The following is an 18,447-nucleotide window of genomic DNA, read 5'->3' on the forward strand; positions in this document are numbered from 1 at the left end:
AGAAGAGCATTGCTCGCATTTTTTCAACTTTCTTAGTCGTGCTTTCGTATTTGTCGGTAGAGAACGTAAAATATTTCGATGGGATTATCTTTGAAGTTAGTGATATTGTAGACAATTTTTTTTTTTTTAAGAAATAAAGAGAAAAAAGAAAAATGATATAAAAGATAAATTTTTTAAAGTGATTTGAAATTAATCTTTCACTTGTGTTTCTAAACTAAATGTTACACTTTCTTCTTTTTTTCTTTTTTGCAGTAAAGATCTAAACCGAGACGAAAATCGATGACGATGAAGACGATCAAACGAAGAGGAATCCTTTAAAAACGTTGTTATTTCTTGCTTAAAATGTGAGTCACGTTTTTCTTTTTTTCTTTTTTATCAGGATATACGAATCATATTGTAATTATTTCAATACATATCAAAACAGTTTTATTCGGATAATCAGAGTGGTGCGTTTTTAATTATAATAATATAAGATAAAAAGAAGCGATCGTTTCGATCCACATCCGTGTTATTTCTCTTCGACCAGTCTATCTTTCATTGCCAGCAACACGGAAAGATATCCAGCCGATGTTTTCAATACCTGACGTAAGGAAACGTTTGAATTGAACATTAGAAATTTCAAAGATGTTCCGAAGAGGATCACGTTTCGACTCACAGCGTTGAAAAGTTCAAGGGAGAACGGGCTGAATTTTCCAGCTGTTATTTGAAACGACTCGTTTGCACGGCGTATCACGATTATTAATAAAACGGCGTGTCTCGATGGTAAATCGTACCAATTGCAATCGTACGTTGACTGGCCAACGCCGGTACTCTGAAAAACCATTAGTATTCCATTTTGGAGGGAAGTACGATATAATGCACGCTCATCACTCGTAACGACTCAACTTGTCCAAGAAGAGTTTCTCCCACGTAGCAATAAATAAAGAGGTGCAGCATGGTGTAGATCACGTGTATGATGAAAAATATCATTCCAACTATCGGCACATCCGCCTCCTCCCGGTCTACGGACTGGAGAAGAAACGTGGATTGGAAAATTCGTTTCATGAGGAACGTTTATAAAAAAAAAGTTATCGAGTTGTGCGTACGGTTATCATACGATATCCGGTCAAACAGAACATCGCCGTGCAGATCAATGTTTGAACGAGCAACGTGAGGTTGAAACAATCTTCCACCATCACGGCAAACCTTCGAAACGAATCAAATTTTCTTCAAATAACATTCGTCGATCATCCTCCAAGCAATATCGACTTGGAGATAAAGACCTCGAATCTCTGTTATTACAAGTTTCGCTGAAAGTTATAGAATCTCGATTTTCGCGCAACTAATCGAGCTTCCACTTAATTCTATAATTTTATAATTCAATTTTGATTAACTTACGAAATAACGAATGATAATTAGCAAACCTGGACAAGTGGTTGTGCCTGTTCACGATGGATCTGAGACGTTCCTCGAACGTTTTATAACCGTTCCTCCTCGCGGCCAGGTTGACCAGGTCCCCGAGAGCCGTTCTAAGAACGGTTAATTGGCCGCACAAGTGTAACACGAGAACCGCGAGGAACGTGTCGAAGCAGGAGTAGCATATCGCGGTTAAAACCGTGCCCACGAACTGGCCGAGCCAGGTGATCTCGAAATTGGGGCTTTTGCCGGTCTCGTAAGGGAACGTGGCCGGGTGAAGAAGCCCGCCGAGATCCGCCTCCGACGCGTTCTCCGCGTTGCTCCAAATTTGAAGGGAGACGAAGGCGAAAAGCATGAAATACGTGAGTGTGGAGCACACGATCGATATAGCTCGGCCGATTCTCGCGGTCCTCAGCATCGTTTCGCGATCACGGTCGCCGATCGGCTCGCTCCAATCGGCCAACATTTCGCCCACCAGTTGGGTAAGAGCTTGAAAAGTTTTTGTGTGGATGTAAAAAAATATTTCTGGTTAGACTTGAAGTTGTTTAAGTAATTTTTATAATATTTGTAACTTTAAAAATTTTAATAATAATAAAAAGTTTAAAATTAGGGTTTTGATCAAATTTAATCAAATTATCGAGTTGTTGCGTGTAATCCAAAATATTTCTGGTTAAACGGTTAGACTTGAATTTGTTTAAGTAATTTTTATAATATTTCTAACTTTAAAAATTTTAATAATAATTAAAAAGTTTAAAATTAGGGTTTTGATCAAATTTAATCAAATTATCGAGTTGTTGCGTGTAATCCAAAATATTTCTGGTTAAACGGTTAGACTTGAATTTGTTTAAGTAATTTTTATAATATTTGTAACTTTTAAATTTTTATTTTAATAATAATTAAAAAGTTTAATTATTAAAAATTAGGACTTGACGATAGCTATAGAAAATTGAAAAATTTGATCAAATTATCGAATTGTTGTTTGGATGTAATCCAAAATATTTCTGGTATTAAATTTCTAAGTAATTTTTATAATATTTGTAACTTTTAAATTTTTAATAATAATTAAAAAGTTTAAAATTAGGGTTTTAATCAAATTTAATCAAATTATCGAGTTGTTGCGCGTAATCCAAAATATTTCTGGTTAAACTTGAATTTGTAAGTAATTTTTATAATATTTGTAACTTTGAAATTTTTATTTCAATTAAAAAGTTTAAAATTAGGATTTGACGATAGCTATAGAAAATTGAAAAATTTGATGAAATTATCGAATGTTAGATCGATATATGTTAACTTGAAAAAATAAAATATTCAAGCAAATTTAAATTCGAGAAACGAATATCGATTGTTGACACTCACCTTTTTTATAGTATCGCAAAACAATTTGCTTGACCAGTGCAAAGACGATCGGTATATTGATCGACAGGTTTTCGATCACCTCGTCCAAAGAAGTCGATTTCAGTATCAAATTCGCCGTTTGGGGGGCGCAGATAAACGTGAACGTTACGAGAGTCGTGAACCAGAATATCAGGCTCGACATTAATCGCGAGTTTTTCGACATCTTCCTCGGTTCCGGGTAAACGCCGAGCAACGTCAAATTAAAGCGATTCCATCCCATCGCGAACTCCATTCTTCCCTTTTTTCAACAATCTTATAAATATATCGAACGATCAAAAGCGGACGAGCATATTTTCGTGAGAAAATATCACGAGAATTGGATAAACTTTTATGGAAAACTTTAAAAATTATCACGCAAGGATTATCTCGATTATTCGATTCGTCACGCTTGGACGGGAACGATTGGACGAACGAATCCGCCGCGCACCCCTTTCGTTTCCTTCATTACGCATTCCCGCGATCGAATGCATTCCCGAAAAACCCCATCGAAACTTTTAATAGCCGTAATCACGCAACTTTGTTTCGAGAACAACTTGAAACAAAAGAAACCTGTGATTTGTTGAACCGTTTCGACTCAACCGACAACGAAAGATCGAAGAAAGCGGGAAATGGAAAAAGTTCGTCCATCTTCCCTTCGTCTTCGAAACTTCGAACGAAAGAGACTTGGACTTTCGTGTCGGGAGATTGATAAAAAAATATGTCGAGCTCGAAGAAAGTATTATCGACGAATTCTTCTTACAAGAAATATTGTGTTTGCTGTAATCACGAAGAATCTTAAGGTACGTGATATTTGTTCTAAAGTTTCTGTTCGTTCCATGTTTCGTGAAATAATATCTCTAATTTGTGATCGTTAAAGATCGTCCAATCTTTGCTGCTTTCACGATCTAAAATCAAAACAAGATTCGTTCGTTTCTCTCTTCGCGTGAATTATATCTCGAAAAATGTGTATAAATATTTGGTAAAATATATAGAACAGTGCTGAACATTTATCACTGACGAGTTGTCAAGAAGATATTTGGCTTCAGGTGTTGTAACATCGAATCAATTCGCAATCGCTCGTTTCTTTGCTCTAAAAAATTAAAATTTCTTTTTTTTTTTCATTTTTTCCAGTTATTCCTTAATTAAAATTTCGAGAATGGGACGAGATATCAAAATTTATCCGCCATTATCCGAATTCCTAAAATATATTGAAATATACCGATATACTCGGCTTTCAATTTGCATAGAAAATGAGACGAATATATACGGAACTTATGAATATGATAATCGAATCCTGGAAGAAGTATTACTTATTTGGATGAGAAAGCCTATGTAACAATAAAGGTAGACGCGTACGAGGACGATAAAGAGGGGACGAAGAAAATAAATTGAAAGTTGAAGATTCCATTCTCGTCGCATAGCAATACCTGATCATCGATTCGCGATACAAATCTTGAAGAAACAAGACTCACGTCTTGAAGGGAAAGAAGCCTTGAAAGCATATCTCGACGGTGCAGAGTCGAGCAACAATTGAATCGGCAACAAGGCGTTGAAGCAATCTTGGCCGCGAACCTTGAACGACGCAAATGTCAGATCTGATTCTTAACTGCTTGAAGATCGACAAAAGTTGGAAAAACCGAATTCGAAATTCATAATTTCTCATTTTTACAATCCCTGTTTTAAAGAAGTTGGAAAATATCACTGAACATCTCTTAATTTTTGGTAATATCTTTGATATATAATTTGGTGATTTATATACTGAATACACTAAAATAAAAAAAAAAAATCACTTCGGTAATATAATTTAAAAGAACGTATATAACTTATTTTCATTTTATTTTTCTTATCGTTGATTATAAAATGTATACCTTGGCGTGCTTTTATTTTTCATTCTATTTTTGTCCTGGCACAAGATAAAAGTTTAGTTTTATTTCGGTCGCTAGTGAACTTTCCCTAATATGGATGAAGCCTTCCGCCTATTTCCAATTCCTCAAAAAAAAGTTGAACAAAAAATGTTAACGAATATAACGATGAAGTTTTGGTATAAATTTTGACATTTCTTTCTTACTTCGTATACTTTTTGTAATTTATAAAATAATCAGAATTATGTTGTCTACTATTATGATTTCATTTTAAGTAAAATATTTTTTTCTCGTTTTTAGAACTGTGCCAAAAGTACTCGCAGTTAAAGGATTAAACAAAATCACTAGATACCCACTAATAGAGATGCTCGTTCCTGCTCACGATCACGGTCAATTCCTTTTGCCAATCCAAAATCTGAAATTGGCCGCACTACCAGCTATGAACGTGTCCACTGTGTAGCAGACCGTGGCCGAATATTCCCCTAGCTTGGCCAAAATTGGTCAATAACAACGGATATAGAGAAAATATCCAGGATACATGACCAAATAATCTTCTCAGAGTTTGTCGCTCTGGTAAATGGCGAGCGTAGCCAGGTAGATAAAAATCGAACACGCTTGGAGACGATCCTTCCAAGTCTCGCCACCTTCAACATCGAATCCAATAATCGTCGTGGAACGACTTTATGACGGTCATGAAAGCTTGACAGACGCGAGATTTCAATCTAAACTCGAACTCGACTCAAATTAACGATATCGTCCCCTTCTAAAGTACAGTCTTTATGGTATATCAAGCGATCATCAGCTTTATCCTCACGTTCACATCAAGTATATTAGCCGTGGACAGATTTTTTCCACGATCAATTCGAGATCTCCCCATATGAAAAGTAGAGTCTGGCTCTAAACACGATTACGAAGGACAGGTGGACGAAGAAATCTGCCCATCTCTCGTTCGAATCGTCCATGTTCCATCCATCCAGGAGGCCGTTTTTAATCTTGTAAATATTTCGCTGTATCTTTGTACTTCTCTTCATTGAACGTTTAATAATCGAATAACTTTAACTTCGTTCCATCTCTTTTTTTTTTTTAATAAGAAGCTTCGAGAATTGGCGAAATTTATTGTCACGAAGTTCGGATATTTTTCTTTCGCCTTGGAATTAAATTGAACGAGGATAAAAATAGAAATTCTTTTTTTCGCGGAGGATGTTACAAGGTTGAAAAAGAAATATATTTTGTGTAATATTATAAATTAGTTTATTCGATAGATAAATTGTAAATTACAAAATCGGATGAAATTTTTTTCTCGTATACGACAATATTTAATATCATTTATACCATATAAATTATTTACAATCGTTAAAGAACGGGGAAAATTAAGTAACGAATCTGATAATTGTAAAGAGGATATAATAATTTATTTTTTATCACACGGATTGAAGTATGGATAAGATAATAAAAACGTAAAAATAAATAAGATGTACTACAACCGTATTACCCATCGATTTTCTCGAGAGATCTCGATTCCCGATCCCTCGAGAAAAATCCATTTAGAAAAAAAAGACAGACCCACAAACGAGTACTCAAATTTGACCTAAAAAAAAAAAAAAAAAAAAAAAAATATGCACAATAGAAAAATATATGATCGAAATGATTTCGTTCTAACATCTAATCTAGCAGAGAATCTAGGTGAAATTTGAGATAACTTACGCGATCAGGTCCTCCCAGTAAAACGTATTCAATAATGTCTCTAGTCTCTTAAATTACACAGATTTATATTAAATAATATAAAAGTGGTAAATATGTACATGTATATTTTGGCTGGCGCGCTTTCGACTCCCTCTGTCCTACGAATTTTTTCCAAAAATTTTTTTTGAAACGAAAATCTTGCTCGCAGGAAGAAAAATTCCCGTAACAAATTTTCGAGAAGAAGGAGAGCAAGTCTGTCGAATCGAAGTGTCCCGAACGCTTTCACCAGCGTTCGTGAAATCGACGATTTATCATTTCCGCTTTCCTTCCCCAGGAGGTGGGGGAGTCGAATCTAAAAGAAGGATCTAGAAGAAGACGTTCCCGGGCCTAGCCTGGGGACACAAGAAGCTCGAACAATCGTGTCTTCGCACCGCGTCCATAACCTGTTGGAAATGGCTCGACACTTGGACGGCTGCTCCTGGTTGAATTCTGTGAAAATTGTTCAACGAGTATTAATAATGAAGAGTTGAGAAGTTGAAAAAATTCGTTGGAAAAGAACAGAGGCATTCGATATTCAAGATAATAGAATGAGGATATGTAATCGATGTTCGATGAAAAGATGTTAATAAGTAGTTGGAATCGAAAGTGTTATTCACTGCTAAAAAGAAACCTGGCAAGACGATACAGGGGCAAGAGAGTTTTCTAGGACGATTGTCTATCCCCACTTTAAACGCTTTGTTGACAATCTTGAGACCATACGTTACATAGTAGTAGAAGAGCTGTAATTTGAGAATCGTAAAAATTATTTTCATTTACCAAGTTAAGGATCTATCTATAATATACGTACAATTAACTACTCGAATACAAATTATAATATTTATAATTTAAACTATCGTTACGAATTATAATTAGCCTATGCTAAATTATGAGAAAGTAAAAAAATTTTTATATTATATCGAGGTTAGAATACTTTGGATTCTGTGTCTATGCTAATGCATCGAGGTTTAAGACAATGAAAGGACAAAATTTAATAGTTGAAGTTACGAATAAATTACTTTGATAATCGTTCAAAACGTAATAATAATTGGAAATAATTGTAGCAAACGGTATACAGCTACGAATAAATATTATTCAAGCATTTAAATGAATAATTGTTTAAAATAATTTTCTTTAAAATTTTTAACTACTTTTACTTAGTTACTTTTACAACCAACTCTAGATAATATCGTCGATTGTGAAATATATGTAACGAATACCACGGTAGACAAAAATGCGTGTGAAAATAGTTTCCTTCTACATTAACCAATCAGATCCGCATTCCTTCCGCGAGACTTCTTTCCACCAGTGAACAGTAGTTATTTCTCGAATCGTAACGGTAGGTTAGAATTGCATCGAGTCGTACGAAATTGATAAATCGAACATCGTTTACATCGAACGTATGAGACGAATCTCGGCGATGATTCGAACGTAACTACTTTTTCTCAAATTTTTCGATTTCTCCTGCTCACACGTTCGAAACTCGAAGTTTGAACAAAGCCATTACAGGCAGACGAGTGCGTTAGTAAAGGAAAGAAGAAGCGGTCGGTCGGAAGCATAACAAGCAACGGATAACTTTCTTCTCAGCTTTCGCCGGCGACGTCCTACTGACTGATTCGACTTTTACCTCTTAGCACAATTTCACTTTGTGCATACACGTGTGCACGCGTGTCGTGAATCTTCGCCGTGACAGGCAACGCGCGTGTCCAGAAAAAACTAGAGAAAGAATACGATGATAGGAAATCGATCTCGAATTTAAACGTCAAGTCCCGTCCTCGAAATATCGATCATAAAATGATTTCTACTCGAACACGAGGTTTCACCATGAATCCGCAATCTCTCGTCAAATTCTTCGCGATTCTTCTATCGTTCTTATGCGAGATTAAATACGATATCTTTCGGGAAAAAAAAAGAAAGATTACGATCTACCGAAAGGTAAAATGTCAAACGTAGTCGACTACTGCGTAACGTAATATGCTAATCAACACGCACCAGCATTATATCACACGAGTGAATGAGTCCCCGTGTGTTTTGTAACCGTACAACTTTTTTCAACAGGGAGGAAAACAATTCTTAGAAAGTATCGACTGCCTTAATAAGTCGAAGTTGTGGCGATACTCACAGACTCAAAAGGGCGGCCATTTTCTTCTCCATCGTGATAACAGCGTCTGGCCCTCTCTGGATCATGGTGTCGCAAAATATCCTCTTTGCACAAGGCGTATTCGTCCAGTCTCCATCTATGTGAGCCACCTCCGCGATCTCGGCGTTCTCCAAATTTTGAAGCGCATCCTCCAATTCCTGATCGCTTTCGACGCTTCTCCTTCTTCTTCGTCTCTCATCTCTCCCGTCTATCGAATCTCTCGTCTCATCCTCCACAGAGTTCTTCGAGTCCGAATTTTTCGTATCGTTGTCGGCCTCGTCGTTGGTTTGAAGAAATTTTGCCGGTGTGGAGCCACTGTCGATTATCAAAATGGCGGGAGCTTCCTCGTTGGGAGAGGGCGCAACTCGATCCGTCGTCCTTCTCCCCGGAACGAGAAACTCCGTCACACCGTCTACGCTATCCTTGCGAACGGGAAGATCTATCTCCACGATCTCGCTAATAGAATCGGCTCCCTTTCGTTGAAGACGTTTATTCCTGATTAAATTTTTCAAATTCCCCTCAGCCTGGAACACGTCCAAGTAATTGAGGCTCCGTCTCCTTCTTAAATTTCGTTTCTGATCTTCCATCCTTTCGTCTCTGTTCTCCCTCCCCTTTCCTCGATCCTCTTCCTCGACGATCAACAAAACTCCTCGTTCTGGATCGTTCGACGACGCAACTTTGCCCTCCTCGCCCTTCCTCTTCCCTTCCTCGAGCAAGTACACCGTCCCGTCGTACGTTCCGTCTCCTGTTTTACCATCTCCTCCCCGCCCCGCCAACTCCTCGTCCAAAGCTCTTTGATACTCGACCTCGGTGCCGTATGCCAACGCGTCATTCGATCTTTTCAACACATCCACGTCCAGATATCTGCCGACTGCGACTGCGCCGATCCCAAGAGCGGCACCTGAAGCGACGAGGCCCAGCGCCGGGATCAGGATACTGGTGCCGGATGTGACTGTACCAACCTTGTCCTGGGCCTCCTTCCCGTTCGAGAGGCCCAAGTTTTGGGAAATTTTATGGGTCGCCTCCACCAGGGGATCGATCACCGGTTTCGTGAATTGCGACATCTTCTCCACGCTGTTCGAGAATTGATTTTTCAAGTTCTCGGAGATTTTCACCCAGAACGGGGCGTCGCTCGGCCTCTTCAATCCGTAGAAATGTTGGTTGGGATAGTAATTCTTCGTCGTGTAGGTGTCGACGATGTTCTTGTCGTTCAACACGTATTTCTTCTTCTGCCTTTGCTCCGTGAACGAGTACTGATTCTCCGGAAAGTTGTCGGGCCGTTTCTTCTCGTTCTTCACGATCTTGGCCGGTTGGACGCCTAATTCCGGATGGGCGTATTGGAGGACGGGCGCTCTGGCGCCCGGTTTCAGGGCGATTGGCGCTATTTTCTGGCTCTCGGGCGTGTACAGTTGGGACACGGGGTAGACGGACACTCCGTCAGGGTGGAGCATTCGTTTGCGCCCGTTGCTTCGATAGCTGTCCATTCTTGCCTCGTACACCTCTGCTTTCAACGCCTCGTTTTTGTAATTCTTAGGATCCCACTCGAAGAACACGTTCTTCCCTTCCTCCTCGTACTCTTTACCGTACCTGTTGGTTGGTTGATTGAAGATTACGAACGATGAATTATTCTTTTATCTCGACGATTTAATCATCGATTAAATCTAATAATCGTACGGAAAAATTCTACGATCGATCGTTGTCGGACAAATGCATTATTCAAATTTATCGATAAAGATAGAAGAAAGAAATTAATATGTAGGTAAATGAGTTACATTTAAAATTTATTCCATAAATATTTTATCAAAAATAACACTTTTATCAGACCAATATTTCAATTTATCGATTTAATTTCATTCTATAAAATTCAAATTGTTACTTGCTTGAACATATCGATTTATACTGGATTGTTCGGAAAGTAATTTCGTCTTTTCACACGAGTGTCGCTAGTCGAACGTTTATCCAGCCAACTTCGTTCTAAACCGTGTGTTGTTATTATATATTTTGAAACTTGGCATTTCATAGTTTATTTATAAGAAAAATTTCGTTCGATTCTGCGCGGTTGTGTTTTTAGTGTGCGATAACAACAAGATGCAAGATCGAAAGAAGCATTTTCGACATATTTTACTTTTTTATCATCGAGAAGGTAAGAATGCCGTTCAGGCAAGAAAAAGGTTATGCGAAGGTGTCTATGGAGACGTATTAACAGTACGCAAGTGTCGAACGAACTCGTTTTCAAGATTTCATTTTAACAATTTCGACGTTAAAGACGCGCCACATTCTGAAAGACCAATCGAAGCCGATCGACGAACAACGACTCGAGAAATTATTAAATTTGCTAAATTGAATTTGTCGAATTCGATTTCATTCGTGATCACGCGAAACTTGATTTCGAACGAAATTACTTTCCGAACCTATCACCTTCTACAGGCTTACAAGTATCAATCCGAAAGAAACGATCTAAACTAAAAACCGTATTCACCTTCTATTCACGTTCTGGAAGAACCTCTCGAACCTCTGCCTCTCCAAAACATTCTCCGTCGGATAAAAGTTTGAAGTGAGATCCCCCGTGCCATCTCCCCCACTGGATGCCCCATCGTGGATCAATTTGTTGTTGATCACCCGAGCGTTCCGCCAAGTTTGAATCTTGTCGATCGGCTCGTCCGGGACCCTTTTCCCGTGGATCACGGGTGTGCCATCCCCGTCCAACGTCATCGCCGACCTCTTCGGGCTCGTTTTCACGTTTATCTCCGATCTGACCACCACCTCGGCCGGCACGTTCTTACCATCCCTGTTCTTGGACGCGTTCGCCCCGACGTTGGTCCTCGACGAGCGCACCTGATGCGGCAGGAACGCGTAACGCGTCCCCTCCTCGCTCTCCCCTAATTCCAGCTTCCTCTGCGATCTGTCTTGAAGATGGCGCGGCAGTAGCAGTCCACCGGCAGGGAAAACGGGATCGAACCTCGCGTAGTTTGATCTATCCTCGGCTATGGTGGCGGCGGTGGTCGTCTTCGAGGCTCGAAGGGGTTTCCAACTTTGGTATTCCTCGGTGCTCGACCCCTCGAGTCGGACGACAGCCCTTCCGTCCATACCCAGGGGCGTCCAGTTCCCGTAATCGATATTCCTCTCGCCGATAGGCGGCCGATCGTCCTCGTCCTCCCCCGCAGACTCGTTCTCAGCTTTCGAGAAGCTTTTCCTCGCGTCCGCCTCGTCCGACAGTTTCGCTCTCAGTTGCTCTATCTGGGCGTCTTCCAGCCTCTTTATCTCCTCCTTGCTTCTCGCCTCGGACTTTATCGACGCGTTCCAATACGTCCCGTTCCCCGCGCTCGTTGCCATCCCAGAATCATGGAAATTCTCGTCCTCCGGCACGCTTTTCGTCTCGTTCGCCGATTTCTCTCTACGTTTCACGATCAAAGTTGCCACGTTCCCTTCGCTCGTGCGCACCTTCAACTCCTCGGTCTCGCCTGGAAGGCTTCGCGACACCTTCAGCATCGTTCTGGCGTAGCTCGGTTTCGGTAGATCCGCCGTATCGGTGCTCGAGACGACCAGTGCCATCGCCGTCAGGATGAACGTTATCTGAGATAAAGAGAGAAAAAGAGGAGAGAAGATTTTTATTGTACTGCAGAGAAAAACTCGTGTTTCTTAAATTAGATCTCACGTGTTTATTTTTTATAAAATCGAGGCGCGTAGCCGTCGCGTTTAACCGAGCGCATACGAATAACGCGCGATTTTATTCCGGCAAGGTTTTCGAAAGTCGGTCTCGCTATCTGTGCACGTCCTTCCAATGCAAAAAAAGGTCGATCTTATCGCGAATGAAATTTCTACGTTTAGAATCGATTTGAAAAGAAAAAATAAATAAACGCGTATTACGAGGCTCGTTGAAAAGACGAGGTTGCCACGCTTGAACTATTTTTGAACGCGTATGTGCCTTCTATTTAGAGTGTTGTGCAATTGCGACCAATGAACGAATGGAAATATCGCGATTCATGGATTTGGATTTTTTTGGAACCAAGGAAATATTCGAAATGTCTTCACAGATTTTGGGGTGGAACTTTTTTCAAATATTCCTCGTATGCTTAGTGCAGAGATGATCGTGTTGGATTCATATTAACGATGGAAACTTGTAAAATAGAATGTAATAGTGGATAATTGTTAAAATACGTGGATATTTAATCTTCATCGTGCCAGTGATGGGGAAAATTTAATATTACGAATAAAATTACTTCGATGTCCAACTTTGGATACATCGATTTTGGATAAGTATACGTAACGAATATTATGGCAGAGAGAAAAATAGGCGTGTGAAAATAGGCGTTTCTCTCCAAATTAATCAATCAGAGCCGCATTCCTTCGGCGAGATTTCTTTTCACTCAGTGATGGGGAAAATTTAATAATTGAAATTACGAGTAAAGTTATTTCGAAAATTTATCGTGTGAAATGTAATTGCAAAAATAATTGAAAATAATCGTAATGCCAAATGTATCAACCACGTTTATTCGAAATTTTTAATTAGTTACTTTTTCAACAAGTTAAATGCTCCGGATTAATATACATGATTATCATGGTAGACACAAAAATACGCGTGAAAATAGGCGTTTCTCACCAAATTAACCAATCAGAGCGGCATTCTTCTTTCCACTCAGTGATGGGGAAAATTTAATAGTTGAAGTTACGAATACTTGCCTCGATAATTTATCGTCCAAAACATAATAATAATAATAATTGTAATGGCAAACGATCGAGGTTATACGAAAAGCGGATCAACTAATAATTAAAGTAACTTTATTCGAAATTTTTAACTAGTTACTTTTTCCAACTCTAGTCTAGGGCACTAGATAATAACTAGAAAGTCACTAATCATCCGCAGATGTTACAGATGACACGTTAACATCGATGAAACGTTCGAGATAGAAAAACACGAGAAAATGTATTCTTCTCTTTTCCAATAAATTATTAAATATCAACACTGCGAATTTATTCGAAGAATAAATTTCGCGAGACTTTATTAAAATTTTCCTCGTTTATTCGAAATTTTTAATACTTTTATAATTGCATTGCAATACCAGTTACTCTTTCAACGGAGTTTAATGCCCTCCCAACTCTGCAACCTACCAGCATTGAATTTCGAATTTTCGTCAATCGACAAGGCTTGGATCGATTAATATTTCGTGTAATAAACTTCGATCTTGTACTCGATCCCCACGTTACATCCTTTCGTTATTGAAAACGAAAGGTTGGAGAATTTTTCGGCCGAGCCAGTTCGGAAAGATTTTTAGGGTCGCTTTCACTTTTCGTATCGCGTCGTCGGAATACTTTATCGGGTGAAACCCGATCGAGAAATTGGTGTAGCAAAACCGTACGAATGATAAAAATCGGTGAAACCGAGGGATCGAGGATGATTTTATCACGAAATTCCCAGACTCGTTTCGGGAATTAGCATTGCAAATAAGCTTGTGTTCCGGGAAGAATATTTCAGAGAAGAGGTCCTACCCATGACATTTCGAACATTCGTTATTACAAAAAACAGGAATCGATATTTTCCATTCCTTATTACAAATTGGAAATCGAATATATATATATATATCATGCCTTTTGCGATGAAACCCTCTCGTGAAACTAGCTAACTTTCGAGAGGAATACCTTCCAACAAAAACCCGTTTAATTGCACGGAACAAAAGAGGAATAACGCGCGATACATATTACATTCGCGATGAATCATCGAACTAACTTTCTCCTCTACGCTTCCTCCTTTATTCCCAACTAAGATCAACCCGTCTAAACCCGTTTAACATTTCACATCGAGTCTCGAGTGGAACGAAGATTTTCTCTCTCTCTCTCTCTCTCTCTCTCTTTAAATTATTTCGGCGAGAAACTCTTCTTTTCTTTTACAAATCTTTTACGAACGATTTTTCAATTAATTTTTGGGAAAAATTAAACGATCGAAAGCGAAGGAAAGTTTCGAAACACGGTGGAGGGAAGATCGGGCTCACGCTTTTAAACGAGCCGGTACGACCTTGCGATTAATTATTGGATATAGGAAGCGTGGCGTAACGTTTCTCCACTGGTATACTCCCAGGTGTGTAGAGAAGAGAGAAATTTAATGGCTCGCAGAAATCTGCGGTATTCTTGGCCCGAGATTAGAAAATAGCGATGCAGTAACCCGGCTGACTACTTTCTATTATTAATCCAATGATTATTCATATTTCCAGGCTATTGTTCGACGCTCGAACGCGTGTTATTTATTCGAGAGGAGAGGAGAAATTTTCCCTGAATCGTGTTTGAAGAAGATATTACTACGCTACGTGTGCATCATCCGTTATTGGGACGGAACGCGGTGCAAAATTTTTCTTTCTCTCAGTGAGAACAGCAAACTTTGTCTCCCTCCTTTTCGAAAAATTCGGATTCGCGCTTTTCTCCTCCGAGCTCGTGATTTAATCTCGTTGCGGAAGAATGAGAAAAATACGGTCGAGAAGGTGGAGAATTAGAGGAGGTTCGAGTCTGGTCTGTCGACAAGTGAAATGGAACGACATGCTTTCCCCGACCACGCGTCAACGACGAGACGATCCACTTTTTCCATTCTGCTGACTTTCCTTCGTCATCCACGCCCGATTACGATAAACTGCTAATCGATCTTCCTTCACGGATTCCATTTTCAAATAATAATAAAATGTAACCAATTCACGTTACGTCACGGAATTTATCGTTCGAATGGAAATCACCGGCAAGGGGTTGAAGAAATTAAGATTTTTCGTTATTGCACGAAACTTGCAAGGGAAACGTGGAGAGGGAAGGATCGAATATTTCGATCAATCAATAATTCCAACTGTTAGAAAGAAACGTCACTTTGGACAAGTGACAAGAATTATTACAGCAGAAAACGCGAGGAGACGATATAAGTCTTGGTCGTCGAAGAGATTCCTGCATTACCGAGCATACGGGAACCGTAATAAAAATTGCAACCAGCTCGACTAACGCGCGATTAATTTCGTTCGGGCGAAGGAATCGGTGGCCCCGATCCATCGGTGTCGCCGCCGGTTTTCCGCCCCAGAAAACCGGTGGATCGTGCATTCCTTCTCTCTCTCTCTCTCCCCCTGCTAATTAACGATCATTCTTTTGTCTCTCAACTTTTGTCACTGAGACGTGAAATGGCCGGGTTGGAGGATAATAAACCGCAATGTGGGCGTTACGAGACGAGCATAATGGAAAAAGGAATCAGTGCGTGCGAATTCGACTTCCAACTAATATTCCAACTAAAAACTCCGTTTCGACGATACGAATGTTCAAAAAAATAATATTCAAAATCGCGAATAAAAAGAATGAAAAGAATGAAAATATATATATATATATATATATATATAAATACCTTGAATATGTCCATATTTCAAATGCAATGCTTCGATCCGGTGTTGATCCAGTGCTCGATCCAAGATTCGGCTCGTGTCCAGTCACGATATCGATAACAAGAGACAGAGAAAATATCACAAATATATATACATATATATATATACATATATACATATAATAGAACGATCGATCAGATCCGCATGATAGACGCGGCAGAGGAGAGACGCGCGTCGAATGGAAGGCGAATATATATATATTTTTTTTTTTTTTTTCTATTTTTTTTTTCCCCCAAAGGAAGAGAAGGCAAGAGGAGGCCTGCTCCTACGCACCTGTTGACTCCCGGAATATCTTGGCGAGACTGAGGAAGGCGCTCAGTCAGCGGCTCCTCGTGTCTCCGACGAAGGACCGGCACTTCTCTCCGACCTACTTCCCGCGTTCGCCTTCGCCTTCTTCCGTCGCGGCGTCCCTCCCCCTCGATTCCTTCCCCTCGAACCGATTTCCCGAACCGGTGCTGTCGAAAAACGGCGGAAAATTCGATCTGATCGCAACCGACGATTATTTATTTTTTTTTTTTCTTTTTTTCTCTCGAACTTTGGAAAAGTTTCGATTTTCGAGATCGAAGGTATGTTTTTAATTTTTGAAGGAATTTCAAAGGATGAACGAAATCTATTTAAGTGCTGTCGAAAAATGGCGGAAAATTCGATCCGATCTGATCGCAACCGACGATTATTTTTTTTTTTTTTCTTTTCTTTTCTCTCGAATTTTGGAAAAGTTTCGAATGTATTTTTTTTTAATCTTTGAAGGAATTTCAAAGGTTGAACGAAATCTATTTGGGACACAGGAAATGAAAGATTGTCGAGTTTTTGTTTTTCCCGAACCGATGCTGTCGAAAAACGGCGGAAAATTCGATCTGATCGCGATCGATTATTTTTTTTTTTTTCTTCTTTCTCTCTTTCGAACTTTGGAAAAATTTCGATTTTCGAGATCGAAGGTATGTTTTTAATTTTTGAGAGAATTTCAAAGGATGAACGAAATCTATTTAAGTGCTGTCGAAAAATGGCGGAAAATTCGATCCGATCTGATCGCAACCGACGATTATTTTTTTTTTTTCTTTTCTTTTCTCTCGAATTTTGGAAAAGTTTCGAATGTATTTTTTTTTTTTTTTTAATCTTTGAAGGAATTTCAAAGGTTGAACGAAATCTATTTGGGACACAGGAAATGAAAGATTGTCGAGTTTTTATTTTTCCCGAACCGATGCTGTCGAAAAACGGCGGAAAATTCGATCTGATCGCAATGCGATTATTTTTTTTTTTCTTCTTTCTCTCTCTCGAACTTTGGAAAAGTTTCGATTTTCGAGATCGAAGGTATGTTTTTAATTTTTCAGGGAATTTCAAAGGATGAACGAAATCTATTTAAGTGCTGTCGAAAAATGGCGGAAAATTCGATCCGATCTGATCGCAACCGACGATTATTTTTTTTTTTTTCTTTTCTTTTCTCTCGAATTTTGGAAAAGTTTTGAATGTATTTTTTTTTAATCTTTGAAGGAATTTTAAAGGTTGAACAAAATCTATTTGGGACACAGGAAATGAAAGATTGTCGAGTTTTTGTTTTTCCCGAACCGATGCTGTCGAAAAACGGCGGAAAATTCGATCTGATCGCAACTTACGATTATTTATTTTTTTTTTCTTTTTCTCTCTCGAACTTTGGAAAAATTTCGATTTTCGACGGGATCGAAGTATTTTTTTTGAGAATTTTTGAGAATTTCAGAGATTTATTCGGGAAATGGAAAGATCGTCGAGAGTTTTCCTTTTTTTTTTTTCTTCTCTCATCGATTCTCGCAATTTCTCGAAGAAATCGGTCGCTTTGTTTTTTCGTTCGATCCTTAACGCGACGAGGAATCGAAATTGAGGCGGATGAAAAATTAAGCAGGTTTATACTCGGCCGTACTTTCTCCGTTCGATGCAGACGCGAAAACGAAACAGGTGTGGAGTCGGGAGGAGGAAGGAAGAAACTTTGCGAAACTTTTCGAGGCTGGGTCTGGTTTTCAAGTTCACGAACGGCGGGAGGAAGGGACGAGCGTCGGGTTCAGGGACCTGGCAGTGAAAGTCCATCGACGGCGACGACGACGACGAACACGATGACGACGACGTTTCGTGAAATTTCTTTTCTCAATCGCATAACGTCCCTCCGCCCTGTCCACTGCTGTTGTTAAATCGTTAATTAACGCGCGAGTTTCACTGAAACTTCTTTTTCTCAATGGAAATCCATTGTGAATGGAGTGATTGCACGCAAGAAAGTAATACAATATTTCGATTCCAATTTTTTTTTCCAATATATATATATGTTCTTTGTATTAATTTTCTTCTCGTGTCTTCGATCCATTGTCAATTTTAATTCTTGTTTTTCTATATATATCTGGAGATATAAAGAATTATGGCGATTATGGCGTTGATCTTTTAGATATAAAGAATTATAGAATTATTGATCTTTTAGAACAATTGCAAATTAGTTGTAAACGAACGGATCGATTTCCTTCGCATTTGCAGAAAGATTCGAAATCGAGACAAGGAGAGGAGAATCAGGCAGACGATTTGGAAGCATAAAATCTGCGTAACG

At 39.1% G+C, this 18,447-nt stretch overlaps 3 protein-coding genes across 13 annotated transcripts in view; 1 reads left to right on the plus strand and 2 right to left on the minus strand.

Annotated features, from left to right (window-relative positions):
• The window catches only part of LOC100866480 (uncharacterized), a 37,668-nt gene that overhangs the window by 4,298 nt on the left and 14,923 nt on the right, over positions 1-18,447 (plus strand). For all 9 annotated transcript variants that reach the window (XR_015291434.1, XR_015291438.1, XR_015291437.1 and 6 more), the window contains exon 2: positions 253-344. The gene's annotated coding sequence lies outside the window, so the exon portion shown is untranslated. The remainder of the gene's footprint in view (positions 1-252; positions 345-18,447) is intronic.
• Positions 404-3,161, minus strand: LOC105736371 (odorant receptor 4-like). Of its 2 annotated transcripts, XM_012490727.3 has the most exons (6): positions 2,752-3,161; positions 1,404-1,884; positions 1,086-1,185; positions 886-1,008; positions 656-811; positions 404-580 (listed from the first exon to the last, which is right to left on the minus strand). In XM_012490727.3, exons 1-6 carry the CDS (start codon positions 3,020-3,022, stop codon positions 509-511), a joined length of 1,203 nt encoding a protein of 400 aa, XP_012346181.1. In that variant the 5' UTR covers positions 3,023-3,161; the 3' UTR covers positions 404-508. The 2 variants fall into 2 exon arrangements, with proteins under 2 accessions (XP_012346181.1, XP_031775829.1); XM_031919969.2 differs by having other exon boundaries at positions 404-811.
• LOC100866365 (uncharacterized) lies at positions 5,859-16,225 on the minus strand. Of its 2 annotated transcripts, none has more exons than XM_003690362.4 (4): positions 15,851-16,225; positions 10,970-12,063; positions 8,473-10,077; positions 5,859-6,803 (listed from the first exon to the last, which is right to left on the minus strand). In XM_003690362.4, the coding sequence occupies exons 1-4, from the start codon at positions 15,863-15,865 to the stop codon at positions 6,680-6,682; spliced, it is 2,838 nt and encodes a 945-aa protein (XP_003690410.3). In that variant the 5' UTR covers positions 15,866-16,225; the 3' UTR covers positions 5,859-6,679. The 2 variants fall into 2 exon arrangements, with proteins under 2 accessions (XP_003690410.3, XP_086761832.1); XM_086905706.1 differs by lacking the exon at positions 5,859-6,803 and adding an exon at positions 6,944-7,093.

This window comes from Apis florea, unplaced genomic scaffold (assembly GCF_048593485.1).
Source record: "Apis florea isolate Af1SG1 unplaced genomic scaffold, ASM4859348v1 contig_1615_pilon, whole genome shotgun sequence".
NCBI classification, from domain to species: domain Eukaryota; kingdom Metazoa; phylum Arthropoda; class Insecta; order Hymenoptera; family Apidae; genus Apis; species Apis florea.